Source organism: Garra rufa, chromosome 2, assembly GCF_049309525.1.
Source record: "Garra rufa chromosome 2, GarRuf1.0, whole genome shotgun sequence".
Lineage (NCBI taxonomy): Eukaryota > Metazoa > Chordata > Actinopteri > Cypriniformes > Cyprinidae > Garra > Garra rufa.
In genome coordinates, this window is record NC_133362.1 from 68,997,305 (window position 1) to 69,024,458 (window position 27,154).

General features: G+C 43.0%; 1 protein-coding gene across 1 annotated transcript in view; it reads left to right on the top strand.

The window, feature by feature from the left end:
* Positions 1–1,781: 1,781 nt before the first annotated feature.
* The window catches only part of LOC141326066 (uncharacterized), a 230,622-nt gene continuing 205,249 nt past the window's right edge, over positions 1,782–27,154 (top strand). Inside the window, exons 1-3 of the mRNA XM_073834766.1 lie at positions 1,782–2,145; positions 4,828–5,197; positions 5,702–5,957. Of these exons, the coding sequence (XP_073690867.1) occupies positions 1,983–2,145; positions 4,828–5,197; positions 5,702–5,957 (789 nt within the window). The 5' untranslated portion in view covers positions 1,782–1,982. The remainder of the gene's footprint in view (positions 2,146–4,827; positions 5,198–5,701; positions 5,958–27,154) is intronic.

The following is a 27,154-nucleotide window of genomic DNA, read 5'->3' on the forward strand; positions in this document are numbered from 1 at the left end:
CTTTTGTCTTTATTGGCTGTTGATGTTTCTGCCTCATTTCTTTAATTGGTGTCTTTGTTTCTGATCAATATCTGAGTTAAATATGAATGCAGAGGCTGAAGGTGAGACTTTCCCTGATCTCTGTCATAATGAGTCTATAGTTCTGCTGATTGGATTAGAGTCGCTGTAAATCTGGGCAAATTCCTGTAATTGTTTACATCCTTTGCATATTTTATCTTCTAATGATGATCCTGAAATCTGTCTAAAACTCCAGTGTTTAGTAAGTCTGGATGACTGCAGCGACACACAGAAACATCTCAATCAAGATCTGATGAAGATTCACTCAGTCTCCTGATCTTCTCTTCTGAGTTTACTACAGCTCTCTAACTGGATGTTGCAGGTATTTTGGTTTCAAAACTTTTAACTTCACTAAAATCATAACTCTTATGTAACATGAATGCACTTCTAGAGATTGAGTTTGTAAAGCAGATATTGTATCTTGTATTTATTAACTGAACTGTTCACTGTTAAAAAGGGAAGATGAGGAGTAACAGCTGAATATGTTGCCATGGTTTTTGCCAATAAAGATGCTGAAAAGGTCATCAAGTTTAATAAAGGAATGGCAGAGAGGATGGCAAAAGGACATCAGACACATTTTTCTGTTCAATCTAAAGTTAGAAACAAATGTTTTTGTACTTGTCCATCCTGTAGGGACTCAGTTAAACTGTAGACTGAGGTTGGGGCATTGTGGGTTAAATACTTTTTTGTATATTGTAGGAAAGCATATTTTTTTCTTTTTTTCTCCTTTAATATTCACTGACAAAGACTGTTGATGCTGATCAAATACCATGATGTGAGTCTTAATTTGAAGTCATTTTCATTTATTTGTGCAGATCGTTTTTTTTTTTTTTTAAATAGCGCACATTGTGTATTCACAAAAGCTGCGTCCCAATTCGCATACTATCCGTCCTAAATAGTATTCGAAAATAGAATTAGTATGTCCCAAATCGTAGTATGTTCAAAAAAGTATTCCAAAGATTCCCGGATGGTCTACTACTTGACTTCTGAATTCGAAGTGCGGATCAATGCACACTCTAACGGCTAATATTGCCCACAACACATTGCGAGGATTCGATTAGAACTACAAACACGCATAAAAAGTTTTAAAAAACTACAAACATGGAGGATATGCACGACCAACGGACAGGTAGAGAAATGGGTTTGAGAGTGATAAATAATCAGTCTGTAACCTGATAAAAAATATTTTATTAATGTTATCCGCGTTATATTTCATGTGCAGCAACATGATGAACTTTTATAATGATAGGTTTGGTCATTAATGTTTAAAGGCATAATTATGCAAACACAAGAGCAGAGTCCTCGGCATGAAAGACTCGTGAAAGAACGTGCCTCTTCATTTCTCTCTAATACGGTAGGAAATCAAATTAAAACGAAATGTAGATAATGTTAACTGTGATGATTGACAGGGCAGTTTAAACCGTGACAGGATTCAGGTAACTAAGCAACAGAGCGTCCGTTAAAGAAGCAGTTATGACGAAGTAGTATGTCCCAAAGACTGCCTACTATTCTGCTACATACTCAAAAGTATGTACTTTTTCTCTACAAAAAGAGTACATACTTTTAGGGCATAGTATAAGTAGGCGAATTGGGACGCAGCAAAAGTCATTTCCCCGTAATATTTCCCATCCTTTCTGCGCTTCACACTCCAGTCCAGCTGGTGGCACTAACACACACACTTCTGTTTGACAAACACCATTAAACCTAAGAAGAAGAAGATTAGTTTCACTGCTCTCTGTTGTTTTGTTGTGATTCTGTTTTAGTTCAGCCTGTGAGAAAGTTTCTGTAAACAGAAAAAAATACAGTTTTTGAATACAGTCAGTAAATATCTGTAATATTCTCATCTTCACAGCTGTGACTAGGTTTGGAAGCGAGCAGGAATATCTGGAGAAGTATTTGCTGATCTGAGATCTGCTGCTGTGAAGATGTTTATTAAAGTGGAGAGTGAGGAGAACATGAGTGTACCAGAACCTTTGAGAATAAAACAAGAGGAACCAGAACCTTTGAGAATAAAACAAGAGGAACCAGAATCTTTGAGAATAAAACAGGAGAAACCAGAACCTTTGAGAATAAAACCGGAACAAGGAGGTTGGTGTTTAATCTTCATTCATCTTTAACGACTGTTTGTGGTACATTATTTCAAAGTTTTATTAATAATGAGTTTCAAGCTGCTAGATTTAGTAAATTGTAATAGAAACAATATTTAAAGCAAATCAGTCTGTTAAAGTATAGATGGGGCAGCAAAAGCACTTCCAGATCTAGTAAGAAACATTTAAATTCTGCATAGGGATGCACCGATATGAATCGGTCGATAATGCTTGCGCGTTTTGTCAGTAAAGCCTGTAATCAGCGGTAAATGCCATCAGGTGCGTGATTTCACGTTGAGCCGTATATACTACACACAGCCGTTGTTTACCGACGAGCTGCGCAAATCAATGTTCATTATCAGTGTGAATGTGCGCAGCATCATTCATTTACCGCTGATTACAGAACCGGCTTTACTGACAAAACGCGCAAGTGATCGGTCGATATGGATCGGTGCATCCCTAATTCTGCACAGAATTTTTGGTAACATTTTCTATGAAGCCCCTATTTATAATACATTATAAGATATTTCTAAGGCATTGTAATGAATGCATCATAAAAAATTTTTTTTTAAATCTTATAATATGTTCACATAAATAATCATAACAATTACAATATACTAAAGTACTTGAGTATTTGGGGTTCTAACTTTTTAAGATTATGATTATTTATTAGACACAATGGGCGGCATATTAAATCTACGCAATTTTTAATGGACTATATCCTATTACAATTTTTTTTTTTACATTATATTTCATTTTATTATGATAGGCCCCCTGGTCTACTGACTAGAAGCAACTTTCCAACTACACTAACACTCCTTTATTAATAGTATTATTCGACTTAGGTTAAGGTTTGGCTAGGTAGAAGGTTCACAAACTTGCAAAGTTACATATCAGTTTTGTCTTTTGGGGAACCATTAAAATACAGTGTTAGAATATATTTAGCATACTACTAATAATAATTATTGCTAGCTGTCATGCAGTTGAATAGTTACTTATCAAAAGCTGTCTAAAGGGTACCATCAAAATAATCTAACTAATAATACAAACGTGTCATGTTATCCATTCATCTGATACAGTAACTTTTGGCTCTTTGATAGATATTATTATTGTTATTATTATTACATGCTCTTTGTATGCTTCCAGGAGGGTGACATGCGTAACATGGTAATATATGAGACTTATGTTATAACTATGAGGAGATAATCACACGCTTAATCACATCACTACAATACATTAAAACAGTTTTATGATACAACATACTATACATTTTTTATAATGCACTATGAATTCATTATAGTGCCTTAAGCATACCCTTATAATGCATTATAAATATGGGCTTCATAGAAAGTGTTACTGAATTCTTTTATGAACAGATCAAACACGGCTGATGCAGAAACAGTGTTAGCTAAAGTCATGTCCAATGCTATTACATCATTAGTTTCAGGGTTTGGACATTTTGGGAGAGAAATTCAAGAACTTTTCAACGAAATTGAAATTTTGCATGCCTCCTGACTCAAGTTTAGTGCTTTGCTGTCAAATGTGTCTTACCAAGAAATAAACGTAATATTTTTTAGTAACTGCGCTTAAACATTCCAAACAATAGTAATCTTATGGTTGACTTGTTATTCACTTTTTAGCATCAAATGGTGATGTGTTTATGCAGTTTGAGGTTTAAAAACATGTTATTTTCCACATACTGTACATTATTGTTGCTCCTCTCTGCCCTCCCTTTCTAAAACGCTTTGATTTCCACAAAACTCACTGTTGATGGAAACCGAGGTGTTTTCTGATTGGTCAGCTATCCATGCTTTGGAATTGGCCGGATACCTCAAGCGTGTGTTGGAAATGTTACACCCCTAACCATGTTGTGATACCATTTCTTGGCGCATCGAGACAGAAATTACAAAACCCATTATAAACTAGGCATTTGTTGCATACGTGCAAACTCGTGTTTGAAAAGTCAGTACTGATATCTTTAAATATGTAAACGTACTTGCAGGCCATCAGTCAGATGCACAGACTGTTCATGCAACATTGTGATTGGCCCACTTTATGGGCATAAGGAGCTCCAGGTGTGTGTTCCTGTTGTGTATGCACTTCGATGGATTAAATGCAGAGCACAATTCACCATACTTGACTGTTTCTCTTTCAACTGGTGCAAAACTATTTCCTATTCCTAAAGTGTAATTATAATATTACTAAAGTTTTTTACAGAAAAAGTTTAGTGATTTATGAGTGAACATCCTGTGACAGTTTTGGGTTGTTTTCCATTTAAAAGATCAGTGGAACAGCCCATTTTTATAATTGGCTAACATAACTGCCCCCTAAATAAAAACTCAGAAGTTTATTTTTTTATTATTTGATAGTTAAACGGGGAGTTTTTTCTCTTATTTTCCCTCATCTCTTTGAATTTAATTTGATGATTTTTATCCCCTAGGATACATAAAATAGTAGAGATCAGTCTATATAGATTTCCTAAACACTATCATTAGATTATCTGGATTTTTTTTTAAATTAATTGTATAAAGGCCAACTTAAACACTGTAGGAAACCAGCCGACCAGGATCGGGTTTGGACACCATGGTATAGGATCTAGTGCAAGCATAAGATTTCTATGATGCCAGTTGCTTTGTGCCATTAAACTGGGGTTAACGTTTATTTCTTTGTTTTTCCACCGTAGACCTAACAACGCTGAAAGAGGAGAAGGAAGTACTGAATGAAACCGAAGAGAAAGATCAGTTAGAGAATCTTCATGATTTTGTATCTGGAGAAAAATCAGTTTGTTCCTTAGAGTCTGCAAATACTTCTAAACAAAAAAGAGCACAAAATACAGGAACTAGGAGTAATTTCACTTGCTTTCAGTGTGGACACAGTTTCACTCTAAAAGAAAACCTTAAAAGGCACATGAGAATTCACACTGGAGAAAAGCCTTACACATGCAAACAGTGTGGAAAAAGTTTCAGTCAAAAAGGACACTTTAACATTCACATGAGAGTTCACACTGGAGAGAAGCCTTACACATGCAAACAGTGTGGAAAAAGTTTCAGTCAAAAAGGACACTTTAACATTCACATGAGAGTTCACACTGGAGAGAAGCCTTACACCTGGAGAAAATGTGGAAAAAGTTTCTGCAGAAAATTGAAACTTAAAAACCACATGTGTATTCACACTTTGGAGAGCCTTTTTAACTGCCAACAGTGTGGAGAAAATTTCACTCGTAAAGGAAACCTTAACACACACATGAGAATTCACACTGGAGAGAAGCCTTACACGTGCCAACAGTGTGGAAAGAGTTTCGCTCGTAAAGGATGCCTTAACAGACACATGAGAGTTCACACTGGAGAGAAGCCTTCTACATGCAAACTGTGTGGAAAGAGTTTCACTCAAAAAGGACACCTTAACATCCACATGAGAGTTCACACTAGAGAGAAGCCTTACACCTGGAGAAAATGTGGAAAAAGTTTCTGCAGAAAATTAAAACTTAAATACCACATGCGTATTCACACTTTGGAGAGCTTTTTTACCTGCCAACAGTGTGGAGAAAATTTCACTCGTAAAGAAAGCCTTAACAAACACATGAGAATTCACACTGGAGAGAAGCCTTACATGTGCAAACAGTGTGGAAAGAGTTTTGCTTGTAAAGATAACCTTAACAGACACATGAGAATCCACACTGGAGAGAAGCCTTACACGTGCAAACAGTGTGGAAAGAGTTTTGCTTTTAAAGAAAACCTTAACAGACACATGAGAATTCACACTGGAGAGAAGCCTTACACATGCAGCCAGTGTGGAAAGAGTTTCATTCAAAAAGTAAGCCTTGGCAAGCACATGAAGATTCATAATCAAAAGAAGCCTTATTAAGGGTTCCAAATGGAATCCTATACAGGGCTTCTACAATGCAATTCTAATTCACATTTTAAAGCAATGTGTTTTGTCCATGGTACACTTTACCGTGTCAACTTGAAATATGGACTATGGACAAATGGACTCTTGTCTACGGTGTAAGAACTTCACATTTGAATGTCATGAATTGAAGAGAGATCTTACAGGAAGTACACAGTTTTTTTGGTTGAAGCATATAAAAGGACACTGTTAGCATTTTAACATCAGTGTGTATGGATTTAATTTGCACACATCAGTTACTTGCTCATTTCTACTACCAACATTGGCGGTTTTGAGGAAGGCTTTAATAATCATATTTTGGAACCATTCCTAAAGGACTGTATTAGGAATTGTCTTATAGGATTGTCTTGTAGACCTTTTTTCTGAACGCGGAAGTCACGCCTGACTAAATTTTTAGCATTTCCGGTCTTCTATGTCTCATGTCAAAGTAGCGTATAATCCGAGCTGTTAATCTAATGTTAAACCTATAAAAAAAAAATAAGACAAAATATATTTTTGACATTAGACAAAATATATGTTGAGGTACACTAGCTAGGCCATGTCCACTAGAGAGGCCAGGGTAAGGAAGAACTTGTTATGTTAGGGGCCTCTAGCTAGTCCATGGTGGAGAAGAACATCTGTTTATAATAATAATGGTAAATCTGAGGACCCCCCAGTAATTCAGTATGACATGTGTGCGTGAGAAGGCAGGTATAAGAACCCTGCCTCGACAAAGCTAAGTTAGTTCTCTAGGACCAGACTGCAGAGCCTGTTCTCTGTGGATGCTTTCCTGAAGGGGCTCGGCTTAATTGTTTCGGCAATAAAGTCTATTCTTTTGGTATCAAAACCCAAGTCTCAAAAATGTTTCCTCAATCGAGAAAAAGGGAAACCACTTCAATAGTCGGGTATACGTACATACAAAGATACCTCTGAATATACACTGTAAAAATGTTGGCTTGTTTTTTTAACCCAACTGCTGGGTTAAGCCTGTTGGGTCATTTATTTGGGTTGTTTTACTCAGTGTTGGGTTGTTTTTGTGTAACCCAACATTGGGTTACTGATTTTATCCAATCAAGTGACAGTTAAGAGAGTAAGCCACTCCCCCTACTCGACGATCCAAGCGCTACCTTTGGGGCCATTTTGAATCACCTAAGGAACAACCGTCCTTCAGCGACGACAGAAAAGGTATGTTTGTGGGTTTTTAATGTATGAAACTAATACTGTACATCAACAAATGCTAAAATATACCAAATTTGGCGTTTCACATTACATTAACAGTATTAAAAAGTATAATCTATCTCGGTTCGTTTTGGTTTGCTAATCGGTAAAGGTATGCCTGTTGTAATTACGTTACAGCCTTTTCCTGTCTAAGTTATATTCAATTTTTAGTGAAAATGTCTTTTTGGTCAACATTTCCTCTGGAATATGTGAATTGGTGAGTCGTGTAATTAACGTGTCTTTATATATTATATGTAATTAGATGTTTTAGCTGATGTGAGTTAAATGTAGCATGTCTGTTCACTTCGACGCAATTCTTGTGTAAACAAAAAGTTTAAACATTGCATTTGCAGGGAGTTTGACTTTTTAAAACAACACTGCTTCATCAGTAACTGATCTGACAGGAATATTCAGTGTTTTAATGTGAGTAATGAGTATGTGTCAATATTGCACTGCAAAAGACCGCTTGATCCTGATTACTCGTAGCCTGCGTGTCTATTCACAGAAACTCTAACGTAACTTACTACGCAAAACTCTTATGGTGCGTTCACACCGGAAAAAACATTTGAGTTTATTCGCGCGCGTGACATTTTCTTCACAACAGACGCGAATTCGCGTCATGGGAGGGGCTTCTGCCACTCGTCAGCGGGAAAGTAGTTGTAAAATAGTTGAATGAGCTCAATTTGCCAGCTTTAGCTTGCTTGTAGTCTCAATATGTATGTATATGTAGGTCAAATTGAGTAATGAGCGTTTTTTAAAACTAACCAGATTGTCCGACCACTTCACTCACTTTCTTCCTAGCCAAATCCTTTTTATTCCTGTTTATACAGAAGTCCAAAGATGTATTGTACAGCTCCGAGTACCCACAGACAGCAACGGTGATTCTGTCCTCCATTGTTGTTTCGGGATTTCTGCCTCCGTCACTACTAGAGCAAGCTCCTGATTGGTTAACGCGGCTCGGATTTTCGCCAAAGTTCAGATTTTTGAACTCGCGCGAATGGCGTGGCAATCGCTTGAAACGCTCAATACGCGCCGCTGGACGGCTATTCGCGTCTTTGCATTGACTTAACATGTAAATCACTAGTGCTTGCCGCTTCATTCGCATCCGGTGTGAACGCACCGTTATCCAATCACAGAGCTGTAGGCGTTTACTTCAAAGTCTTCAGTGCAAGACGCCCATTAAAATCGATCGTTTCTGGAGCCTACCTCAAAACCAGGGTATAAAATAACATATAACTTATTGGTTCTTATGATTTTTTTATGTAAAAACCACACAAATATCATAACTAGACATCAGACTACAGTATTAATTAAGAAAAACATCAGCTCAGGAGAGATTTAAATTAATTATTTGTCATGGATTGGATTTTGTTTAATGCTGCATTGTGTGTGTAAAGTGATTTGTATGTTTTTAACGTTCTTCTGTTTTTAACAGGTTGGCACTAATGGTTGAGTACCTAAAGGAGGCTGATCTCGCAAAACTTGCAGTAACTGCCATCAATGTCACGATACACAGATCAGCTGTGTTCTCATGTCTCGTGATCTGTGTACTGTTGTGTTGTACGTCATGCTCGCTCATCAGCTGCCAATCAGTCCTCACAGGTGCCGCTCATCATCTCAGTGTATATAAACTCACCGTTGTCTCTCTTCCCCTGTCAGATGATTGTTCCCCGGACCTTGGCTGTGTTTGTGTTCTTGAGTTCTAGTCTTCGTTGGATGTTGTTCGTGTCTTCGTGTTTTCACACATTGGATTATTCACGCTTCATCTCTGGACTCACCCGCTCTGGATTATTCAACACTGCACATCATCGACCATCTAGCCCCTGCCCCACCCATCCGAGAGATATCATCCATTGCACCCGTTTGTTTGTATTCTTCTGTACAATTCAATAAACTGTCATTTCGCCCTGCATTTGCTTCCTCTCCATTCATCTCGTCACAGAATCATCTGACCCATCATGGAAGCAGCAGGCTCTTCCCAACCCACCATGGCAGACTTCATGCAAGCCTGCATCTCTCGGATGGACAGCCAAGAGCAAACGATGGGTTCAGCGATCCGAGCTCTCGTGGGGCAGGTGTCCGAGCTCACTCAGCGCATGCAACAGATGCAACCTCCCGCTGCGCCACCCGCACCGCCCACGCCATCGACTTCCCCACCACCATCCAGCGCGTCCAGTACATCGGAGCCCCGCCTTCCCACTCCGGAACTCTACAGCGGTGAGCCGAACCACTGCCGTGCTTTCCTCACTAGGTGTTCTATGCACTTCGCACTACAGCCGCGCACCTTTGCTAGTGAGGAAAGCAAGGTAGCGTTCGCGCTCACCCTGCTGTCTGGGAGGGCGGCATTGTGGGGAACGGCGGTGTGGGAGAATCAAGATCCCTGTTGTGCCTCGTTTACTGCACTCGCCGCCGAGATGAAAAGGGTGTTTGACCGCGCGGTCGCAGGAAGAGAGGCCGCGCGCGTCTTGGCGGATCTCAGACAGGGGGAGAGATCCGTCTCAGAGTATTCCATCGACTTTCGCACCCTGGCGGCGGAGTGTCAGTGGAACGAGGAGGCGCAGTGGGATATGTTCCTGCATGGGCTGGCTGATCGCGTCCAACGTGAGATCTACGTCCTGGACCTACCCGCTTCCCTCAACGGCCTTATCGACCTGGCACTGCGGGTAGACGCTCGACTCTCCCGAGCCGAGCGGCGGTGTTTACCCGCTCGGTTCCCCCCTGGGGAGGGAACTACACCTCGAGCCAGCGGCGGTGACGCGGTCAGCCACACCTACGATCACGAGCCTATGCAGGTGGGTCGAGCTCGGCTTTCTCGGGAGGAGAAGGAGAGGCGGAGGTCCCAGGGCCTTTGCCTTTACTGTGGAGCCGCGGGACACTATGCTTACAACTGCCCGGTAAAAGGCCCAGCCCGGCAGTAAATCAGAGGCTACTGTCGGGTGGGATCTCCGCTACGAAGACCTCATCCAGCGCGACCTCCACGCTCCTTCCGATTAGGCTCAGATGATCAAACCAAGATCATCACTGCACTGCACTGTTGGACTCTGGGGCCGAAGGTAATTTTTTGGATTATAGTTTTGCTCGTCAGTTTTCTGTGCCACTCCTCCCCCTCACCAACACCATCAGTGTCCACGCACTCAACGGCCAGACTCTTCCAGACATCACACTCATTTCTGAACCTGTCACTCTCACTGTGTCTGGCAATCACAGTGAGAGTATATCTTTTTACATCCTGGACTCTCCCCATTCACCCATTGTTTTAGGTTACCCCTGGCTCATCAAACACAACCCCCGGATTGATTGGCAGCTGAAGTCGGTAACTGAGTGGAGCAATAAGTGTTATGAGTCTTGTCTTGTGTCTGCTTGTTCGTCTGTTTCTAGTTCTGTGTTACAGGAGAAGGCGGTGGAGCTGTGTAACGTGCCCACGGAGTACCTCGACCTGAAGGAAGTGTTCAGTAAGTCTCGGGCTGCTTCTCTCCCTCCTCACCGTCCCTACGACTGTGCTATAGAGTTACTGCCAGGGACGTCTCCGCCTAAAGGCAAGTTATATCTGAACATCTGAACAAGATGGCGCCGCGAATGGCAGCCTCTGTGCTTAGCTCTCCAGTTGTTTTAGTGTTTTTGTTCGTTTTTCCTGTTTTTTGTTTTGCAAACACGATCAGTTTTACAAGGGATGAACTGCTAAACATTAGGCAGAACATACCACAAAATCTCCTACCGGTTTTTGATTATTCGGACGTTTTGCTCAACATCATAGTTGGCGGAGCGGCGGCGCTTACCAAAGGCTTCAGGACGCGCAGGACGCGCAGGACGCGGGGGAAGCGCGCCGGCGCGCTCGTGAAGCTTCGTCAGCGTGGATTCAGGATGACACTGCCAGGCATACATTTGGCAAATCTCCGGTCTCTACCAAACAAAACGGACGAACTCCTTCTGCTCTCCCGGACAAATAAGGACTTCTCACACTCTGCTGCTCTGTGTTTCACGGAAACCTGGCTGAACGCGGCTATACCGGACAGCGCGATTCATCTCCCGGGATATCAGCTGTTCAGAGGAGACCGCGACGCAGAATCGACGGGGAAATCGCGCGGCGGCGGGACGTGCTTTTACATCAATGAGAGGTGGTGTACAGATGTAACAGTGTTAAAGAAAATATGCTGTTCTGATGTTGAAGCGCTTTTCATAAACTGTAAGCCGTTCTATTCGCCGCGAGAGTTTTGCTCGTTCATTCTCGTGAGTGTGTACATTCCACCGCAAGCGCACGTGAGCCTGGCGTTACAGAAACTCGCTGATCACATCACAGAGACAGAACAACAACACCCGGACTCTGTTTTAATCATTCTTGGGGATTTTAATAGAGCAAATCTCTCCCGTGAACTTCCAAAATACAGACAGCACATCACATGTCCGACCAGAGATAGAAATATATTGGACCACTGTTACACCACAATAAGGAATGCATATCACTCTGTCTCACGGGCAGCTTTGGGACTTTCTGATCACTGCCTGGTTCATCTTATACCAACCTACAGGCAAAAACTTAAATCTGCTAAACCTGTAGCAAAGTCTGTAAAGAGATGGACCAACGAAACAGAGCGGGCTTTACAAGCCTGTTTCGAATGTACTGATTGGAGTGTTTTTGAAGCTGCTGCTACTGATCTGGACGAGCTTACAGAGACTGTTACTTCATATATCAGTTTCTGTGAGGATTTATGCATTCCTACCAGGACTCGCTTAACTTACAACAACGACAAACCATGGTTCACTGCAAAACTCAGACAGCTTCGTCATGTCAAAGATGATGCTTACAGGAAAGGGGACAAAGTCTTGTATAAAGAGGCCAAATACACACTGGAAAAGGAGATCAAAGTGGCAAAGAGAAATTATTCCGAAAAGATAAGGAACCAATTTCATTCCAGTGACTCTTCATCAGTGTGGAAAGGTCTAAAACACATCACCAATTACAAGACATCATCCCCCAGCACTTTGCAGAATCAGCAACTGGCAGACGATCTGAACGAGTTCTATTGTCGGTTTGAAAAGACACCATTTACACCTCCAACATCACCCCTCTCCCCCACTCCTGCAACTCCCATTCAAATCAGTGAAGATGAGGTACGCAAGGTCTTCAAAAAGAACAAAAGAAGAAAGGCACCAGGCCCTGACGGTGTCACACCAGCCTGTCTGAAAACCTGTGCAGATCAGCTGGCACCCATTTTCTCACAGATCTTCAATAGGTCTTTGGAGTTGTGTGAAGTCCCCGCCTCTCTCAAACGTTCTGAAATCATCCCCATTCCAAAGAAACCCAAAATAACAGGACTTAACGACTACAGACCTGTGGCGCTAACATCTGTCGTCATGAAGTCGTTTGAGAAACTGGTTCTGGCTTATCTGAAGGACATCACCAGACCCTCACTGGACCCCCTGCAGTTTGCTTATCGTGCAAACAGGTCTGTAGATGATGCAGTGAACATGAGTCTACATTTCATACTGCAGCATCTGGACAAATCAGGGACTTACGCGAGGATCCTGTTTGTGGACTTCAGTTCAGCCTTCAACACTATCATCCCAAACCTCCTCCTGCCCAAACTAACTCAGCTCTCTGTGCCCACATCAGTCTGTCAGTGGATCAACAGCTTCCTGACAGACAGGCAGCAGCTAGTGAGGCTGGGAAAATTCTCATCCAGCACCCGGACTATCAGCACTGGCGCCCCTCAGGGTTGTGTCCTCTCCCCACTGCTCTTCTCCCTGTATACAAATGACTGTACCTCCAAAGACCCCTCTGTCAAGCTCCTGAAGTTTGCAGACGACACCACACTTATCGGCCTCATTCAGGACGGTGACGAGTCTGCTTACAGACAGGAGGTAAAAGAGCTGGCTGTCTGGTGCAGTCATAACAACCTGGAGCTCAACACGCTCAAGACTGTGGAGATGATCATAGACTTCAGGAAAACCCCCCCTGCTCTCCCCCCACTCACCATCATGGACAGCACTGTAAACACAGTGGAGTCATTCAGGTTCCTTGGCAACACCATCTCTCAGGACCTGAAGTGGGATGTTCACATAGACTCCATTGTGAAAAAGGCCCAGCAGAGGCTGTACTTCCTCCGCCAGCTGAGGAAGCTCAACCTGCCACAGGAACTGCTGAAACAGTTTTACTCTGCCATCATTGAATCCGTCCTCTGCACTTCAATTACCATCTGGTTCAGCTCAGCTACAAATTCTGATCTCAGAAGACTACGTCGGATAGTCCGGACTGCTGAGCGAATCATTGGTACTACCCTCCCTACCCTTCAAGATCTGTACTTATCCAGAGTACGAAAAAGGGCTGCCAAAATTACTCTGGACCCCTCACATCCAGCACACTCACTTTTTGAACTGTTACCATCCGGTCGGCGCTACAGAGCACTGAGCACTAGAACGACCAGACACCGAAACAGTTTCTTTCCTCAGGCAATCCATCTCATGAACACTTGATCGTGGAACATACAACACTATACATTCTTTATTCATTTTTCCGTTATTTATTTAAAGCACGTACTTACTTCCATTCAAATGTCTTTGCTATTTTTGCACATTGTCTGTCTTGTATACTTGTATATTGTTCTTTTTATAATATGTATCGTCTTGTCACTGTCATTCTGTAGCACTGTGGAGCTCTGTCACAAAAACAAATTCCTAGTATGTGCAAACATACCTGGCAATAAAGCTCATTCTGATTCTGATTCTGATTCTGATATTCACTCTCAGTTCCAGAGAGAGAGGCTATGGAGAAATATATTTCTGATTCTCTAGCAGCGGGGTTCATTCGACCCTCCTCTTCACCAGCGGGGGCGGGGTTCTTTTTTGTGGGGAAGAAGGACGGTTCTCTGCGACCTTGTATTGATTACCGAGGGCTGAATAATATTACGGTAAAGAATACTTATCCTTTGCCGTTAATATCTTCAGCCTTCGAGAGGTTGCAGGGAGCGTCAGTCTTCACGAAATTGGATTTAAGGAATGCTTATCATTTGGTCCGCATCAGGAGGGGAGATGAATGGAAGACTGCCTTTAATACCCCCAGGGGGCACTTTGAATACTTGGTCATGCCCTTCGGCTTGTCCAACTCCCCAGGTGTCTTTCAGGCACTCGTCAATGACGTGTTGAGAGATATGGTCGATCAGTTCATATATGTCTACCTGGACGACATATTGATTTTTTCTTCTTCTCTCCAGGAACATGTTCAACACGTCAGACGAGTGCTTCAGAGGCTGCTAGAGAATGGGCTTTTTGTCAAGGCGGAGAAATGCGTTTTTCATGCACAGTCTGTTCCTTTCCTAGGGTACATCGTGTCGTCTGAGGGTATGCGCATGGATCCCGAGAAGGTTAAGGCTGTGGTGGATTGGCCTAGCCCAGATTCCCGTAAGGCCCTACAGAGGTTTCTGGGGTTTGCCAATTTTTACCGGCGTTTCATTCGCAACTTCAGCCAACTAGCCGCACCTCTGACCGCCTTGACCTCCCCCAGAACGACGTTCAGGTGGTCAGACGCAGCCGAGGCTGCGTTTGCCAAACTCAAAAGCCGCTTTGTTTCGGCTCCCATCCTTGTTACCCCTGATCCATCACGTCAGTTTGTGGTGGAGGTCGATGCGTCAGAGGTGGGGGTAGGTGCGGTGCTTTCACAGCGCTCATCCACGGACGACAAGATGCATCCCTGCGCGTTTTTTTCACATCGTATGTCGCCAGCTGAAGCAAATTATGATATTGGTAACAGAGAGTTGTTGGCAGTCAAGTTGGCATTGGAGGAATGGCGTCACTGGTTGGAAGGGTCGGGGGTACCTTTTATCGTTTGGACCGATCATAAGAATCTAGAATATATTAGAACTGCTAAACGATTGAACTCTAGGCAGGCTCGGTGGGCTCTTTTTTTCGGACGTTTTGACTTTACACTCTCGTACCGCCCGGGTTCCAAAAATATCAAACCCGATTCTTTGTCACGTATTTTTGACCGTTCCGATCGCCCGTCCACTCCCGAGGGTATTTTTCCTGAGACACTTATTGTCTCGACCCTCAATTGGGAGGTCGAATCGAAGGTTAAAACAGCCTTACAAGGGGTAACGCCTCCGGTCGGTTGCCCACCGAACCGTTTGTTTGTGCCAGAGAGTCTTCGGTCCGAAGTTATCCAGTGGGGTCATTGTTCCAACATTGCTTGTCATCCAGGGGTAAGTCGCACCTTACATTTGGTTAAACAAAGATTTTGGTGGCCACTTATGGCTCGTGACGTTCGCAGTTTTGTTTTGGCTTGCTCAGTTTGCGCCATTGGTAAGACTTCTAACAGACCTCCAGATGGGCTCCTCCAACCGCTGCCCATCCCTTCGAGACCCTGGTCCCACATTGCGCTAGATTTTGTTACCGCCCTCCCACCCTCCCAGGGTAACACGGTAGTTTTGACCGTGGTGGACCGGTTCTCGAAGGCGGTGCATTTCATTCCCTTGCCCAAATTACCTTCAGCCAAGGAGACAGCGGTAACGGTCGTTGACCACGTCTTTCGGCTACATGGCCTCCCGACAGACGTGGTCTCCGACAGGGGACCCCAATTTGTGTCCAAATTTTGGCGAGAGTTTTGTAGACTTCTGGGGGCCTCTGTTAGTCTCTCTTCGGGGTTCCATCCTCAAAGCAATGGTCAAACTGAGAGAGCCAACCAAGACTTGGAGAGAACGTTACGATGTATGGTCGCCAGAAATCCTTCCTCCTGGAGCCAACAACTTTCTATGGTGGAGTACGCCCACAATTCGTTGCCAGTATCATCCACGGGCCTATCCCCATTTGAATGTAGCATAGGGTACCAGCCACCAATTTTTCCCAGTCTGGAATCCGAAGTCGCGGTTCCCTCCGCCCACGCCTTCGTCCAGAAGTGCCATCGCACTTGGACCAGAGCCCGTGAGACTCTGGTCCAGGTGGGAGCGCGCACTAAGGCCAAAGCCGATCGCCACCGGTCTAGGCCTCCGATATACGTCGTCGGTTCCAAAGTGTGGCTTTCAACCAAGAACATTCCTCTGCGTTCCGTCTCGAATAAACTTGCTCCCAAATTTATTGGCCCGTTTGCTGTCACCAAAATCATTAGTCCGGTGGCAGTCCGCCTCAAACTCCCTCCAGTGTACAGGAGAATTCATCCCGTGTTTCATGTTTCCAAAATCAAGCCTGTGTTTTTTGCACGCATAAATCCGCCTACCCCGGTTCCTCCACCGCCGCGTCTCGTAGATGGGGAACCTACTTATTCGGTTAATCGTATTCTGGACTCTAGGCGGAGGGGACGCGGATTTCAGTATTTGGTGGACTGGGAAGGTTACGGTCCGGAGGAGAGAAGTTGGGTTCCTGCCAGAGACATCCTGGATCACTCCCTCATTGATGATTACAATCGACAGGTACAGGAGTCTGGGAACGTCAGGCGACGTTCCTAGAGGAGGGGGTACTGTCACGATACACAGATCAGCTGTGTTCTCATGTCTCGTGATCTGTGTACTGTTGTGTTGTACGTCATGCTCGCTCATCAGCTGCCAATCAGTCCTCACAGGTGCCGCTCATCATCTCAGTGTATATAAACTCACCGTTGTCTCTCTTCCCCTGTCAGATGATTGTTCCCCGGACCTTGGCTGTGTTTGTGTTCTTGAGTTCTAGTCTTCGTTGGATGTTGTTCGTGTCTTCGTGTTTTCACACATTGGATTATTCACGCTTCATCTCTGGACTCACCCGCTCTGGATTATTCAACACTGCACATCATCGACCATCTAGCCCCTGCCCCACCCATCCGAGAGATATCATCCATTGCACCCGTTTGTTTGTATTCTTCTGTACAATTCAATAAACTGTCATTTCGCCCTGCATTTGCTTCCTCTCCATTCATCTCGTCACAATCAAGCCTTTGTTGTTGTCGGCAAGCAGGCACTTCTGCGAAACACACTTATCTGTGCTGTGGACACATGCTTTAAACTTTTTTACGTGTTGGACGTCCATTTTCCGAAGCAGTGCGCACCAGTGTGGGAATTTTTGCAGTCTATTGTCTACAAACTACCAGAACAGAATCCCCTTCATGTTAAGTGTTACTGGACAACAACTAACCCTCTCTAAAATGTTGTTTACATGAAGAGGAAAGTTGTCAGATTAATATATACAGGTCCTTTTCCGAAAATTAGCATATTGTGATAAAGTTCATTATTCTCTGTAATGTAGGTAGATAGGAATTTTGGGTTTTCATGAGCTGTATGCTCAAAATCATCCATATTAAAACAATAAAAGGCTTGAACTACTTCAGTTGTGTGTAATGAATCTAAAATATATGAAAGTCTAATGTTTATCAGTACATTACAGAAAATAATGAACTTTATCACAATATGCAAATTTTTGGAAAAGGACCCTACATATAGAACCCTTTCTGAAATGTTGTGACTTGATATTTACATATATTTATGTGCATCTACAATGTGAGTTTATAAAGTTAATATGGGTTTATATGAATTGAAAAGTTGTCATTTAAATGTATAGAACCCTTTCTAAATGTTGTGACTTTATAGGGGGTTGTTAGAGTTAAGTTGTCAGACTTACATATATGTATATATATATATATATAATATGTATATATAAAAATGTATATCTTAAATGTTATGTGAGTTTCAAATTAATATAGGTTTATATGAAGAGGAAATAAGTCAGACTACTTAGATTAGAATCTTTACTCGTGCCACTTTGTTAAACATACTTCTAAAATTTATGAGTTTATAAAGAAGAAAGTTGTATTACTACACACACACACACACACACACACACACACACACAAACACATACATGTATATTTTAACATTTATTAATGCAAATTGTATTTTTTGCATTAAAATAGCCTTTTATAAATTCATTTTGTCTCTTTTTTTGTTGTCTTAAAGGGATAGTTCACCCAAAAATGAAAATTTGATGAATGGTGATGCAATGCATCAGACTTACGTTAATGATTATTTAATTTACATTTATAGAAAGCATAGAAAAACACTTAAAGCAAAATGTATTAAACACGTTTTATTATTAATTAAAAGGAACAATTCTTGAATGAAAAAACTAATAAAAAATGTAACAATTAATAAGTGATAAAACAATTAATAAAAAATTATAATATATATATATATATATATATATATATATATATTGTGGACTGTGTACTCCTCATACGCATCAGACAGCAGAACTGTGGCACCTCCGTCTCCCTCCAACACCCCGATGAAGGTGAGCTCCACCTTTACTGGCTCAGCTACAGTCTTCTGAAATATAATAACATGAACGGAAGTCTCAGCAAAGGAATGTCATTACATGAACACTATTAATGTTAGTTGACCACATGATCAAGAAAGAAAAATGATTCTGAAGAATATATTATTTATCTTTGTTAATTTCAACATTAACTAAAACGTTATGAAATGGAAAGTTTTGGAACTGTTGTATTTTATTAACTAACATTATGTGTAACAGATTGACAAGTTCTGTACTTGGTCAATGCATTGATATTAACTAATAGTGCCTAATTCTAAAGTGTTACCAATATAAGTTATTACCAATGAATATACACTTGGTACACACTCAGGAGTGTAGGAAGATGCAGAAAGATCAATTAGAGAATAATTAGGTTACATGATGCATAATGTTGTGTACCTCCACAGCTGAATGGCTGGATGAGTTCAGCTTGGGATAAGGTTTGAGGCACGAAATCTCAATGTGATCTCCCAGGCTGAGCTCCACCAGGGCACCGTCACGCCACAGGGACACCTCCATCACCACCTGGCCACACCATGGGGACCTCTCCATCAGCCACTCGGGTCATCCTGGGGACCTGCAACTGCATGATCACAAGGGTAGGATTGTTAATGCAATGCAAGTGAATACAGTTACTAGTGCTTAGACATAATCAAAATAACATTGGCTGTTAATCTGATTAAAATGCGTCTTTAAACAAAACATTACCTTAATTCAACCTGTATTAAAACCTTAATCACTTAATCGCAAAAAAATGCAATGAAATGATTGCAGAGAATATCTTAATATTAATAAAAAATAACGTATTTGTGGCTATAGAAATACAGTTTGGGAGAGGCACTCTTTAAAAAAAAGAAAGTTGAATTTATTAAATAATGTTGGTAAATTTGCTTACTTTTTTCAATTTCTCCCTTCAGCGAGATGAACCCTCCCCTTGTGAATAGGTCCTGCTCTTCCCCAGACAGCAGGGCAGTTGGTGGATTCAGGAGGTATTTCGCTGACCTTTCTGCCTCCTCTGGCAACTCGAAGGAAGCAGTTTGGAATTTCTTCGAGTTGGGTTTGAGAAATATACACTCCCGTCCAAATTTGTGGGACAGGGTGTAATTTATGATGTACGCCCTCCCGGTCCCAAACAGTGAGATTTTCCTCATCCACAGGAGCAACAAATGCCCTCACGCCATCGCTGAGGGCACTTATTGTAGTGGTTTTGTATGACGCTATTTTAATTTCATTTTTGGACACCTCGTATGACTTAGCCTGACGGTTTGTCCGATTGTCCACACAGGTGATCCGGGTGGGTGTAGGCCTGCTGTATGGTGAACTTGCCTGTGATATTGCTCTTTTAGTCAGGCAGCACACCAGCAGGGAGAGAGTATGAACTCGCAGGAACAATTCTTCTTAGAAGTCGGCTCGAGCATGTAGAGGCTCTGAAAGCGAAAATCTGACTGACTGGCTGCATGCCGCCCTCTTATATACCCGTATGTACTCGGGAGTGGCTTGGCATGCAAATGCTACTCGCCAATTTTCATTGGCCTTTTGAATAAGGCTCAGAGATGATTGGTCTCTCAGGCGATTCCCAATGTAACGTCTCCGTTCCCTCCTTCAGAGAACGAGGGTTACCTTCGTAACCTAGACGTTCCCTGACCTGAACCATGTAGAAAATGAGCGGGGTGAACAGAGGAGGAGAAGCACCAACATAGAGCTGGAAATCTGAAGGCTCTGGAGAGATTCTATGTGAAGGAATAGCCTCTGATCTCTGATCTCAGAGCTGTCATCGTGGCAAATGGAGGCTGCTAAATCAATGAATATGAGGGTGTAATTAATTGTGGCCAATGTGAGGAAATTAGAGGGAAAAACTCAATGAGATTTCTCTCTTATTTTAAATTGTTTTTCTACAATGAAAGGTTACATTTTTGTACATTTTTAAAATAAAAGATCAAAAGGATTAATGATACAGATTTATTTTCACAGCCTACTTCTACCATATTCACCAAGGGTATGAATAATTGAGCACAACTGTATATTAAATGCATGCAGCTCTAAAGTGACAGTAGACCAATATAACTAACTTTAATGTTAATTAAACAACAAAACACAAAGAAAAATCACACACTGCTCTTGATTGAAGAATGTTAATACATGCTTTATTAAGAACCAGTTGATAATTTATAGTTATGTTTATATTGTGTTTTATTTTTATACTCATTCAATTTCTTCAATGTTACTGCTAAACACACCTCCTGTACCTGAAAAATAAAGCACTATTTGTTTTATTTGTATATTATGTGTATTTGTATGTTTCTTTGTAAAAAGCGTTAGCAATATAACAAAAGAAACTAAATGCACAGTTTAGGGGACTCTAGGGCAAATACTGAGGCTTGTATATATTTTATTTTTTTTTATTTTGTTTTTTGTAACTTATGAGTGTGAATAATGACACAGTGGCTTATTCTCTTCAGATTATCCAAATGTTGCATTGTAATTTCTAGTGGTAGGAAAAATAGTTGTCACGTATCTGGTCTATCCTTTCATCATGAACTCTTGCACCACACTTAATGGACTTCATTCCCCACAAGCCACTGCACTAATCACTGCATTCACCTGCTCTCACTTTACTGATTACCGCTCACAGCTGCACCTCATCACACTGACTGCATTTAAGCTTCTCACACACACAGCCACTCTGCGAAGTCTTATTGTTCCGTATGGTCTGTATTTCCGAGCGTTTCTTCCCGAGTTTGTTTTCCCTGTGTTTGATTCCTGGACTCCCTCCCGTGTTTGATTCTTGCTGCCAGCCCCGACCTGCCCGGCCTTCCAGAGCCTGCGCTGGTCCAGCCCAGCTTTCCAGAGCCTCCGCTGGTTCAGCCCAGCCTTCCAGAGCCTCCGCTGGTTCAGCCCAGCCTTCCAGAGCCTCCGCTGGTTCAGCCCAGTCTTCCAGAGCCTCCGATGTTTCAGCCCGGCCTTCCAGAGCCTCCGCTGGTTCAGCCCGGCCTTCCAGAGCCTCCGCTGGTTCAGCCCGGCCTTCCAGAGCCTCCGCTGGTTCCGCCCGGCCTTCCAGAGCCTCCGCTGGTCCCGCCCGACCTTCCAGAGCCTCCGCTGGTCCCGCCGGGCCCTCCAGAGTCTCCGCTGGTCCCGCCCGGCCTTCCAGAGTCTCCGCTGGTCCCGCCCGGCCTTCCAGAGTCTCCGCTGGTCCCACCCGGCCTTCAAGAGCCTCCGCTGGTTCCGCCCAGCCTTCCAGAGCCTCCACTGGTTCCATCCAGTCGTCCTGAGATTCCTGTCTGCCCGGTTCTGGTCACGGAGCTCATGCATGGACTGTTCCCACCCACCCTCCCTGCTGCTCCAGTCCCGCCACCTCTGTCTCCTGACAGTCCCTCTGCTCACCCACATCCCACCTTCGGTGCAGAGGACTTGCCGTGGGACTGCCAGTCTCCATTGGTGTCCAGACTGAAGGGACCCTCACCATCACCTCCAGTCTCAGAGTCCTGGACTCCACCTCGGCCCTCCTTCCCTGCGGTTCCACCCCGGCTTTGTGCTCCCTCGTCTCCGTTGTCGGCCGTCGGCCCACCAGCTCCTCCGGGCTCCATCGTCTCTCCGGCTCCGCCCCGGTCAGTCGTCGCCCCACCTTTGCCTCTGGACTCTACTCCTCCGGCTGCGCCTCGTCACTCCGTCCTGCCGGCTTGGTGGACTTCCTCCCTCCCGTGGTCACAGCCTCGATCCTCTGTCACTCCGGCTCCGCTGCGTACCTCCGGACCTCCATCTCCGCCGGGGTCGCCAGAGCCTTGGGTTCCGCCTTGGTCCTCCGGATCCTCTGTGTCGCCCAGGACCATCGACTCTCCTGTGTCGCCCAGGACCATCGACTCTCTTTTTGACGACAATTTCTGCCTGCCCCTTTGTGTTTGTTTGGTGTTACCTAATAAATGCTGCAAATGGATCTGCACGTCTCTGACCCTCCTCGTGACAATAGTTTTAAATTCTGTAGGAAAGTTAGTAAAGAATTAAATTGTCTGTTGCTTATAGGGATACTTAAACCAAAAATGAAAATTGCCACCATTTACTTTCCCTCATTTCTTTCCAAACCCATAAGACATTGGTAAATAGATGAGAAATTAATGGTAAAGAAAACAACTACTGTGAAGCACACAGAATTATATTTTTATTGTTAACAAACAGTTAATATTCTTTACAACAAACAATATACAAACTAAACAAGAACAGACAAAAGCAGAGCTTTACACATACATCAACAATATCAACTGTTAAACACAAACTAAACAGGTAGCAAGATGCAGACATAGCTATTTACATTTTAGTCCTTGAATTTCTAAAATACAGCGGTTAATATATTTTAGGATCAGCCTCATGGGCAGCCTTGAGATCAGGTTTTCCACATTACCAACATAGAGATATTGGAGAATGACCACAGAGTCACTGGCCAAGAAAGGGCATGTGTCATGGATATCCGAGACACTGATTATTTGTTCTTCGGTTTCTTGGACCCTCCCTTCAGCAATCTTTAAGTTTTACAGAGAAAAAAAAGGAAATATACAAATATAAAATAGTATAATATAAAGTTATACTGTATCCCAATTCACCTACTTATACTATGCCCTAAAAGTATGTACTCTTTTTGTGAACAAAAAGTACATGCTTTAGAGTGTGTAGCAGAAGATTAGGCAAGTTTTGGGACATACTACTTTTGTCATAAATGCCTCTTTAATGGACTACTCTGCCACTTTGTTACTGTTTAAACTGCCATTTATATGTAATCCAGTGAGATTTTTGTCTCATCATCATCCATTCTGTCTGAATGACATGATGAAACAACAAACTGAGACGGACTATAATAGGTCTAGCCCAGCCTAGGGATTTTGGAGACTAGCTAAAACCAGGTGTTTCCAGCTTAAACCAGCTAAAACCAGACAATCTGTATTTGTCACGTTGAGCAAGGAAGGTCAGGGTCCAAAATGCAGGGAAGTATTTTTAATTTAAACAAAACACAAAAGAACACAAACAAATCAAAACCAAAAGGCCAACACGGCACACACAACAGGAACTGAGCAGGAGCAGGAACAATCAAACATGAACACAATACCTGAGACAGACATGGAAGACAATGCAGACACGATGAAGAGTGGGAAATGAGAGTTCTTATAGTCCTTATCCTTAATAGTGAGCAGGTGGAAGTGATAATGGTGATAACAATTAGCAGTGCAGGGAAAAGCGACCTCATGTGGCTGAGGGAAGCCCCACAGCCCAGATCATGACATTACCCCCCCTCAAGGGAACGGCTTCCAGACGTTCCCAAACAAAACCCTGGAGGGAGGAGGAAAGGTGGAAGGTGAATCAGGGGGAGGGACGGCGGGCCAGGCCCGTGCAGCGGAGGATCGTGATCGGAAACCTCCGCCAGAGGAACGTGAGCTGGTCTCGCCGCCAGAGGAACGTCAGTGGTCACCGCTGCGTCAGGAACAGAGAGCGCGGTCACCGCCGCGTCCGGAACAGAGAGCGTGGTCACTGCCGCGTCCGGAACAGAGCGAGCTGGCCTCGCTGCTAGAGGAACGTCAGCGGTCACCGCCGCATCAGGAACAGAGAGCGCGGTCACCGCCGCGTCCGGAACAGAGAGAGCAGTCACCGCCGCGTCCGGAACAGAGAGAGAGCGGTCACCGCCGCGTCCGGAACAGAGAGAGCGGTCACCGCCGCGTCCGGAACAGAGAGAGCGGTCACCGCCGCGTCCGGAACAGAGAGAGCGGTCACCGCCGCGTCCGGAACTGAGAGCGCGGTCACCGCCGCGTCCGGAACAGAGAGAGCGGTCGTCCCCCCCCCCCACTGCAAAGCAGGGGCGCTTCCGCATAGCCTCGGCGATACGAGCATCCACCGCCAGGCAGGCGTAGATGTATTCGAACCTTGCGGCCGACGCCGCCTCGAAAGACATCCCCTCCGTCTTGGGAGCAGAGGGAATGGTCGCCGCCCCCAAGCGGGGGAATGCCGCCTCAAAAAAAAATTTCTTCCCCGCTGGACCCATTTGTGGTGTCTGCATTCTGTCACGTTGAGCAAGGAAGGTCAGGGTCCAAAATGCAAGGAAGTATTTTTAATTTAAACAAAACACAAAAGAACACAAACAAATCAAAACCAAAAGGCCAACACGGCACACACAACAGGAACTGAGCAGGAGCAGGAACAATCAAACATGAACACAATACTTGAGACAGACATGGAAGACAATGCAGACACGATGAAGAGTGGGAAATGAGAGTTCTTATAGTCCTTATCCTTAATAGTGAGCAGGTGGAAGTGATAATGACATCTAGACAGGTGATAACAATTAGCAGTGCAGGGAAAAGCGACCTCATGTGGCTGAGGGAAGCCCCACAGCCCAGATCATGACAGTATTGTTACAAGCGCTATATAAATAAAGGTGACTTGACAACCAGCCTTTCAGCAGGGACACTGAGTCAATCACATTTACACATTGCCTCCGAAACGTTCATCTGTCATAATTTTTTTTAAATCAGGTTCAATTATCTGAATTTTAGCATCCATAGGAACTATTTTGATAGGAAAGTGTGACGAATACGAAAAAACACATACGAAAATTTCTAACTCAGTGTGCAATGTCCTCAAATCCAGAAGAACTGTGGCAACATCTCCAAGATGCTTCAAGAGACCTACTACCAAAGCTACCTGAAAAACTATGCGCAGGTGCACCTAGGACAGAAGCTGCTTTAAACGCAAAGGATCTTCACACCAAGTTCAGTTAATAGAAGTAACATTGTTTTTGACAGTGTCCTCATTTTACAAGTGAAAAAACAGTACTTTGCAGGTAGGTCTCTTGAAGCGTCTTGGAGACATTGCCATGGTTCTAATGGATTCAGTCGGTCTCAGTTTGTTCTGTTTCTTCATGTCATTTCAGACAGACCAGATGATGATTAGATCACATCTCTGACTGTGTGGAGCTCTGGCTGTTGGCAGACTCCTGGTGCAAACAAAAATCTGACTGGATTATTACAATTAATAGCAAAAGGAATGTTTGGAAATGTAAACTGATATTTCCAACCCACCATCGATCAGCTGGTGAAAATACTAGAGTTCTAATAATTTGTCGACAATTCTGTTACATTCTTGTTTATTGACCTGTTGTTTTACAACAAAGATGGGAACATCAGATTATATTTGTGTCCATATTCTGAACAGCTGCACTGTTGATGTGATATTTATTAATGGATATTTGGAGTAACAGCTCCAAAATGCATGTTTTATGGCACAGCAAAATATATTCGTTGTGCATTATGTACCTTCACAGTGGTGTACATCGAGGAGTGACATTTTCCTCAGCCGTCGTTGAGGATGCAGGAATGAAGATAAGTAATGATCACCTCGTCGCCTACATACAGGTCTGTTAGCGCCTCGTCCCTCCACAATGAAATGTCAAAAACATTTTGACCACAGATCATGTTTAGATCCAGGATAAGAACTTGAGTGTGTGTCATCCTCATCACACGCATCTGGAAATTTGAATTCAAGTGAGTGTAGGATTTCTCACATTTATTCTGAATTATCCAAAAATCTAAATCTTTACAAATAGTGTTGAAGATGCCCTGCTGGAAAAAAAAAAACTGCTAAAACCAGCCGAGACTGGTTGGCTAAGACCAGCCTGACCAGCCTGGCTAGGCTGGGAAAGTGGCCAAAACCCCTCTAAAACCAGCCTGGTTGATCAGCTAAAACCAGCTAATCACCCTAGGCTGGTTTTAGCTGTTTTTTTTTTTTTTTCATCAGGATTTACCTTTTCCATCATTCACTTTACTCTGTTAAATGTAAAATATGTAATGTGTCTTTACATCTTAGTCTTTCACAATCACTTGAGGATATTATTATTTGTAAATCGTGCATTTCTACAAACCCCATAACACCATTAAATAGGAGTAGATTCAAAGTAATAATAACAAAAATAGGTAGCAATAATAATATGATATTATAGTGTTTTTGGTTTTGGTTTGATCTTATCTTTATTACAGTCTGAGTTATTCTGAGTTTTCACTCTCAAGCATCAATCTTGACACAACAATGTAATTTAAGCTAGCAGTTATTTTTTAGCTAATTATTCTACGCAAGTAAAAACTGGTAGAGGTAACACTACTTAACTGGTAAGTTACTTAAAGCTAGGCTCTTGACAGAATGAATTTAATACTGAAAAATGTACCAGATCGAAGAAAACGGATAGACATTTTTACTCACTTTTTTGATCTGCTCTTAGAGGATGAGGGTAGCTTGTCACACTTGCTGAAGGTGGACAGAGCAGCTCATGCAGCATTATGTGCCTCTTCACTGATGTCCTGTGGCACAGTTTTGAATTTTAGCATTCCAGGTCCGACAAACAAATACATTTGTCCATATTTGTGTAGTTATGGAGGATGTAACTCACCCCTTCCTCAAATTCAGGGCTGAGGCCTTCTTTTTTTTATTATGGTAAACTCTTGCACTATCCCTTAGTGAACTAAACATTTCAGTTTTCACTTTGGCAACATCTATTTTTTTCCTTTCATTGTGTAGGTCAGTCCTCGAAGGTTGAGTCTGGTGTCCACACACTTGCACCTTAAAAATGTTGGAGAAGTTAAAGTTGCCATTCTGTGGAATAGAAAAAGATACTT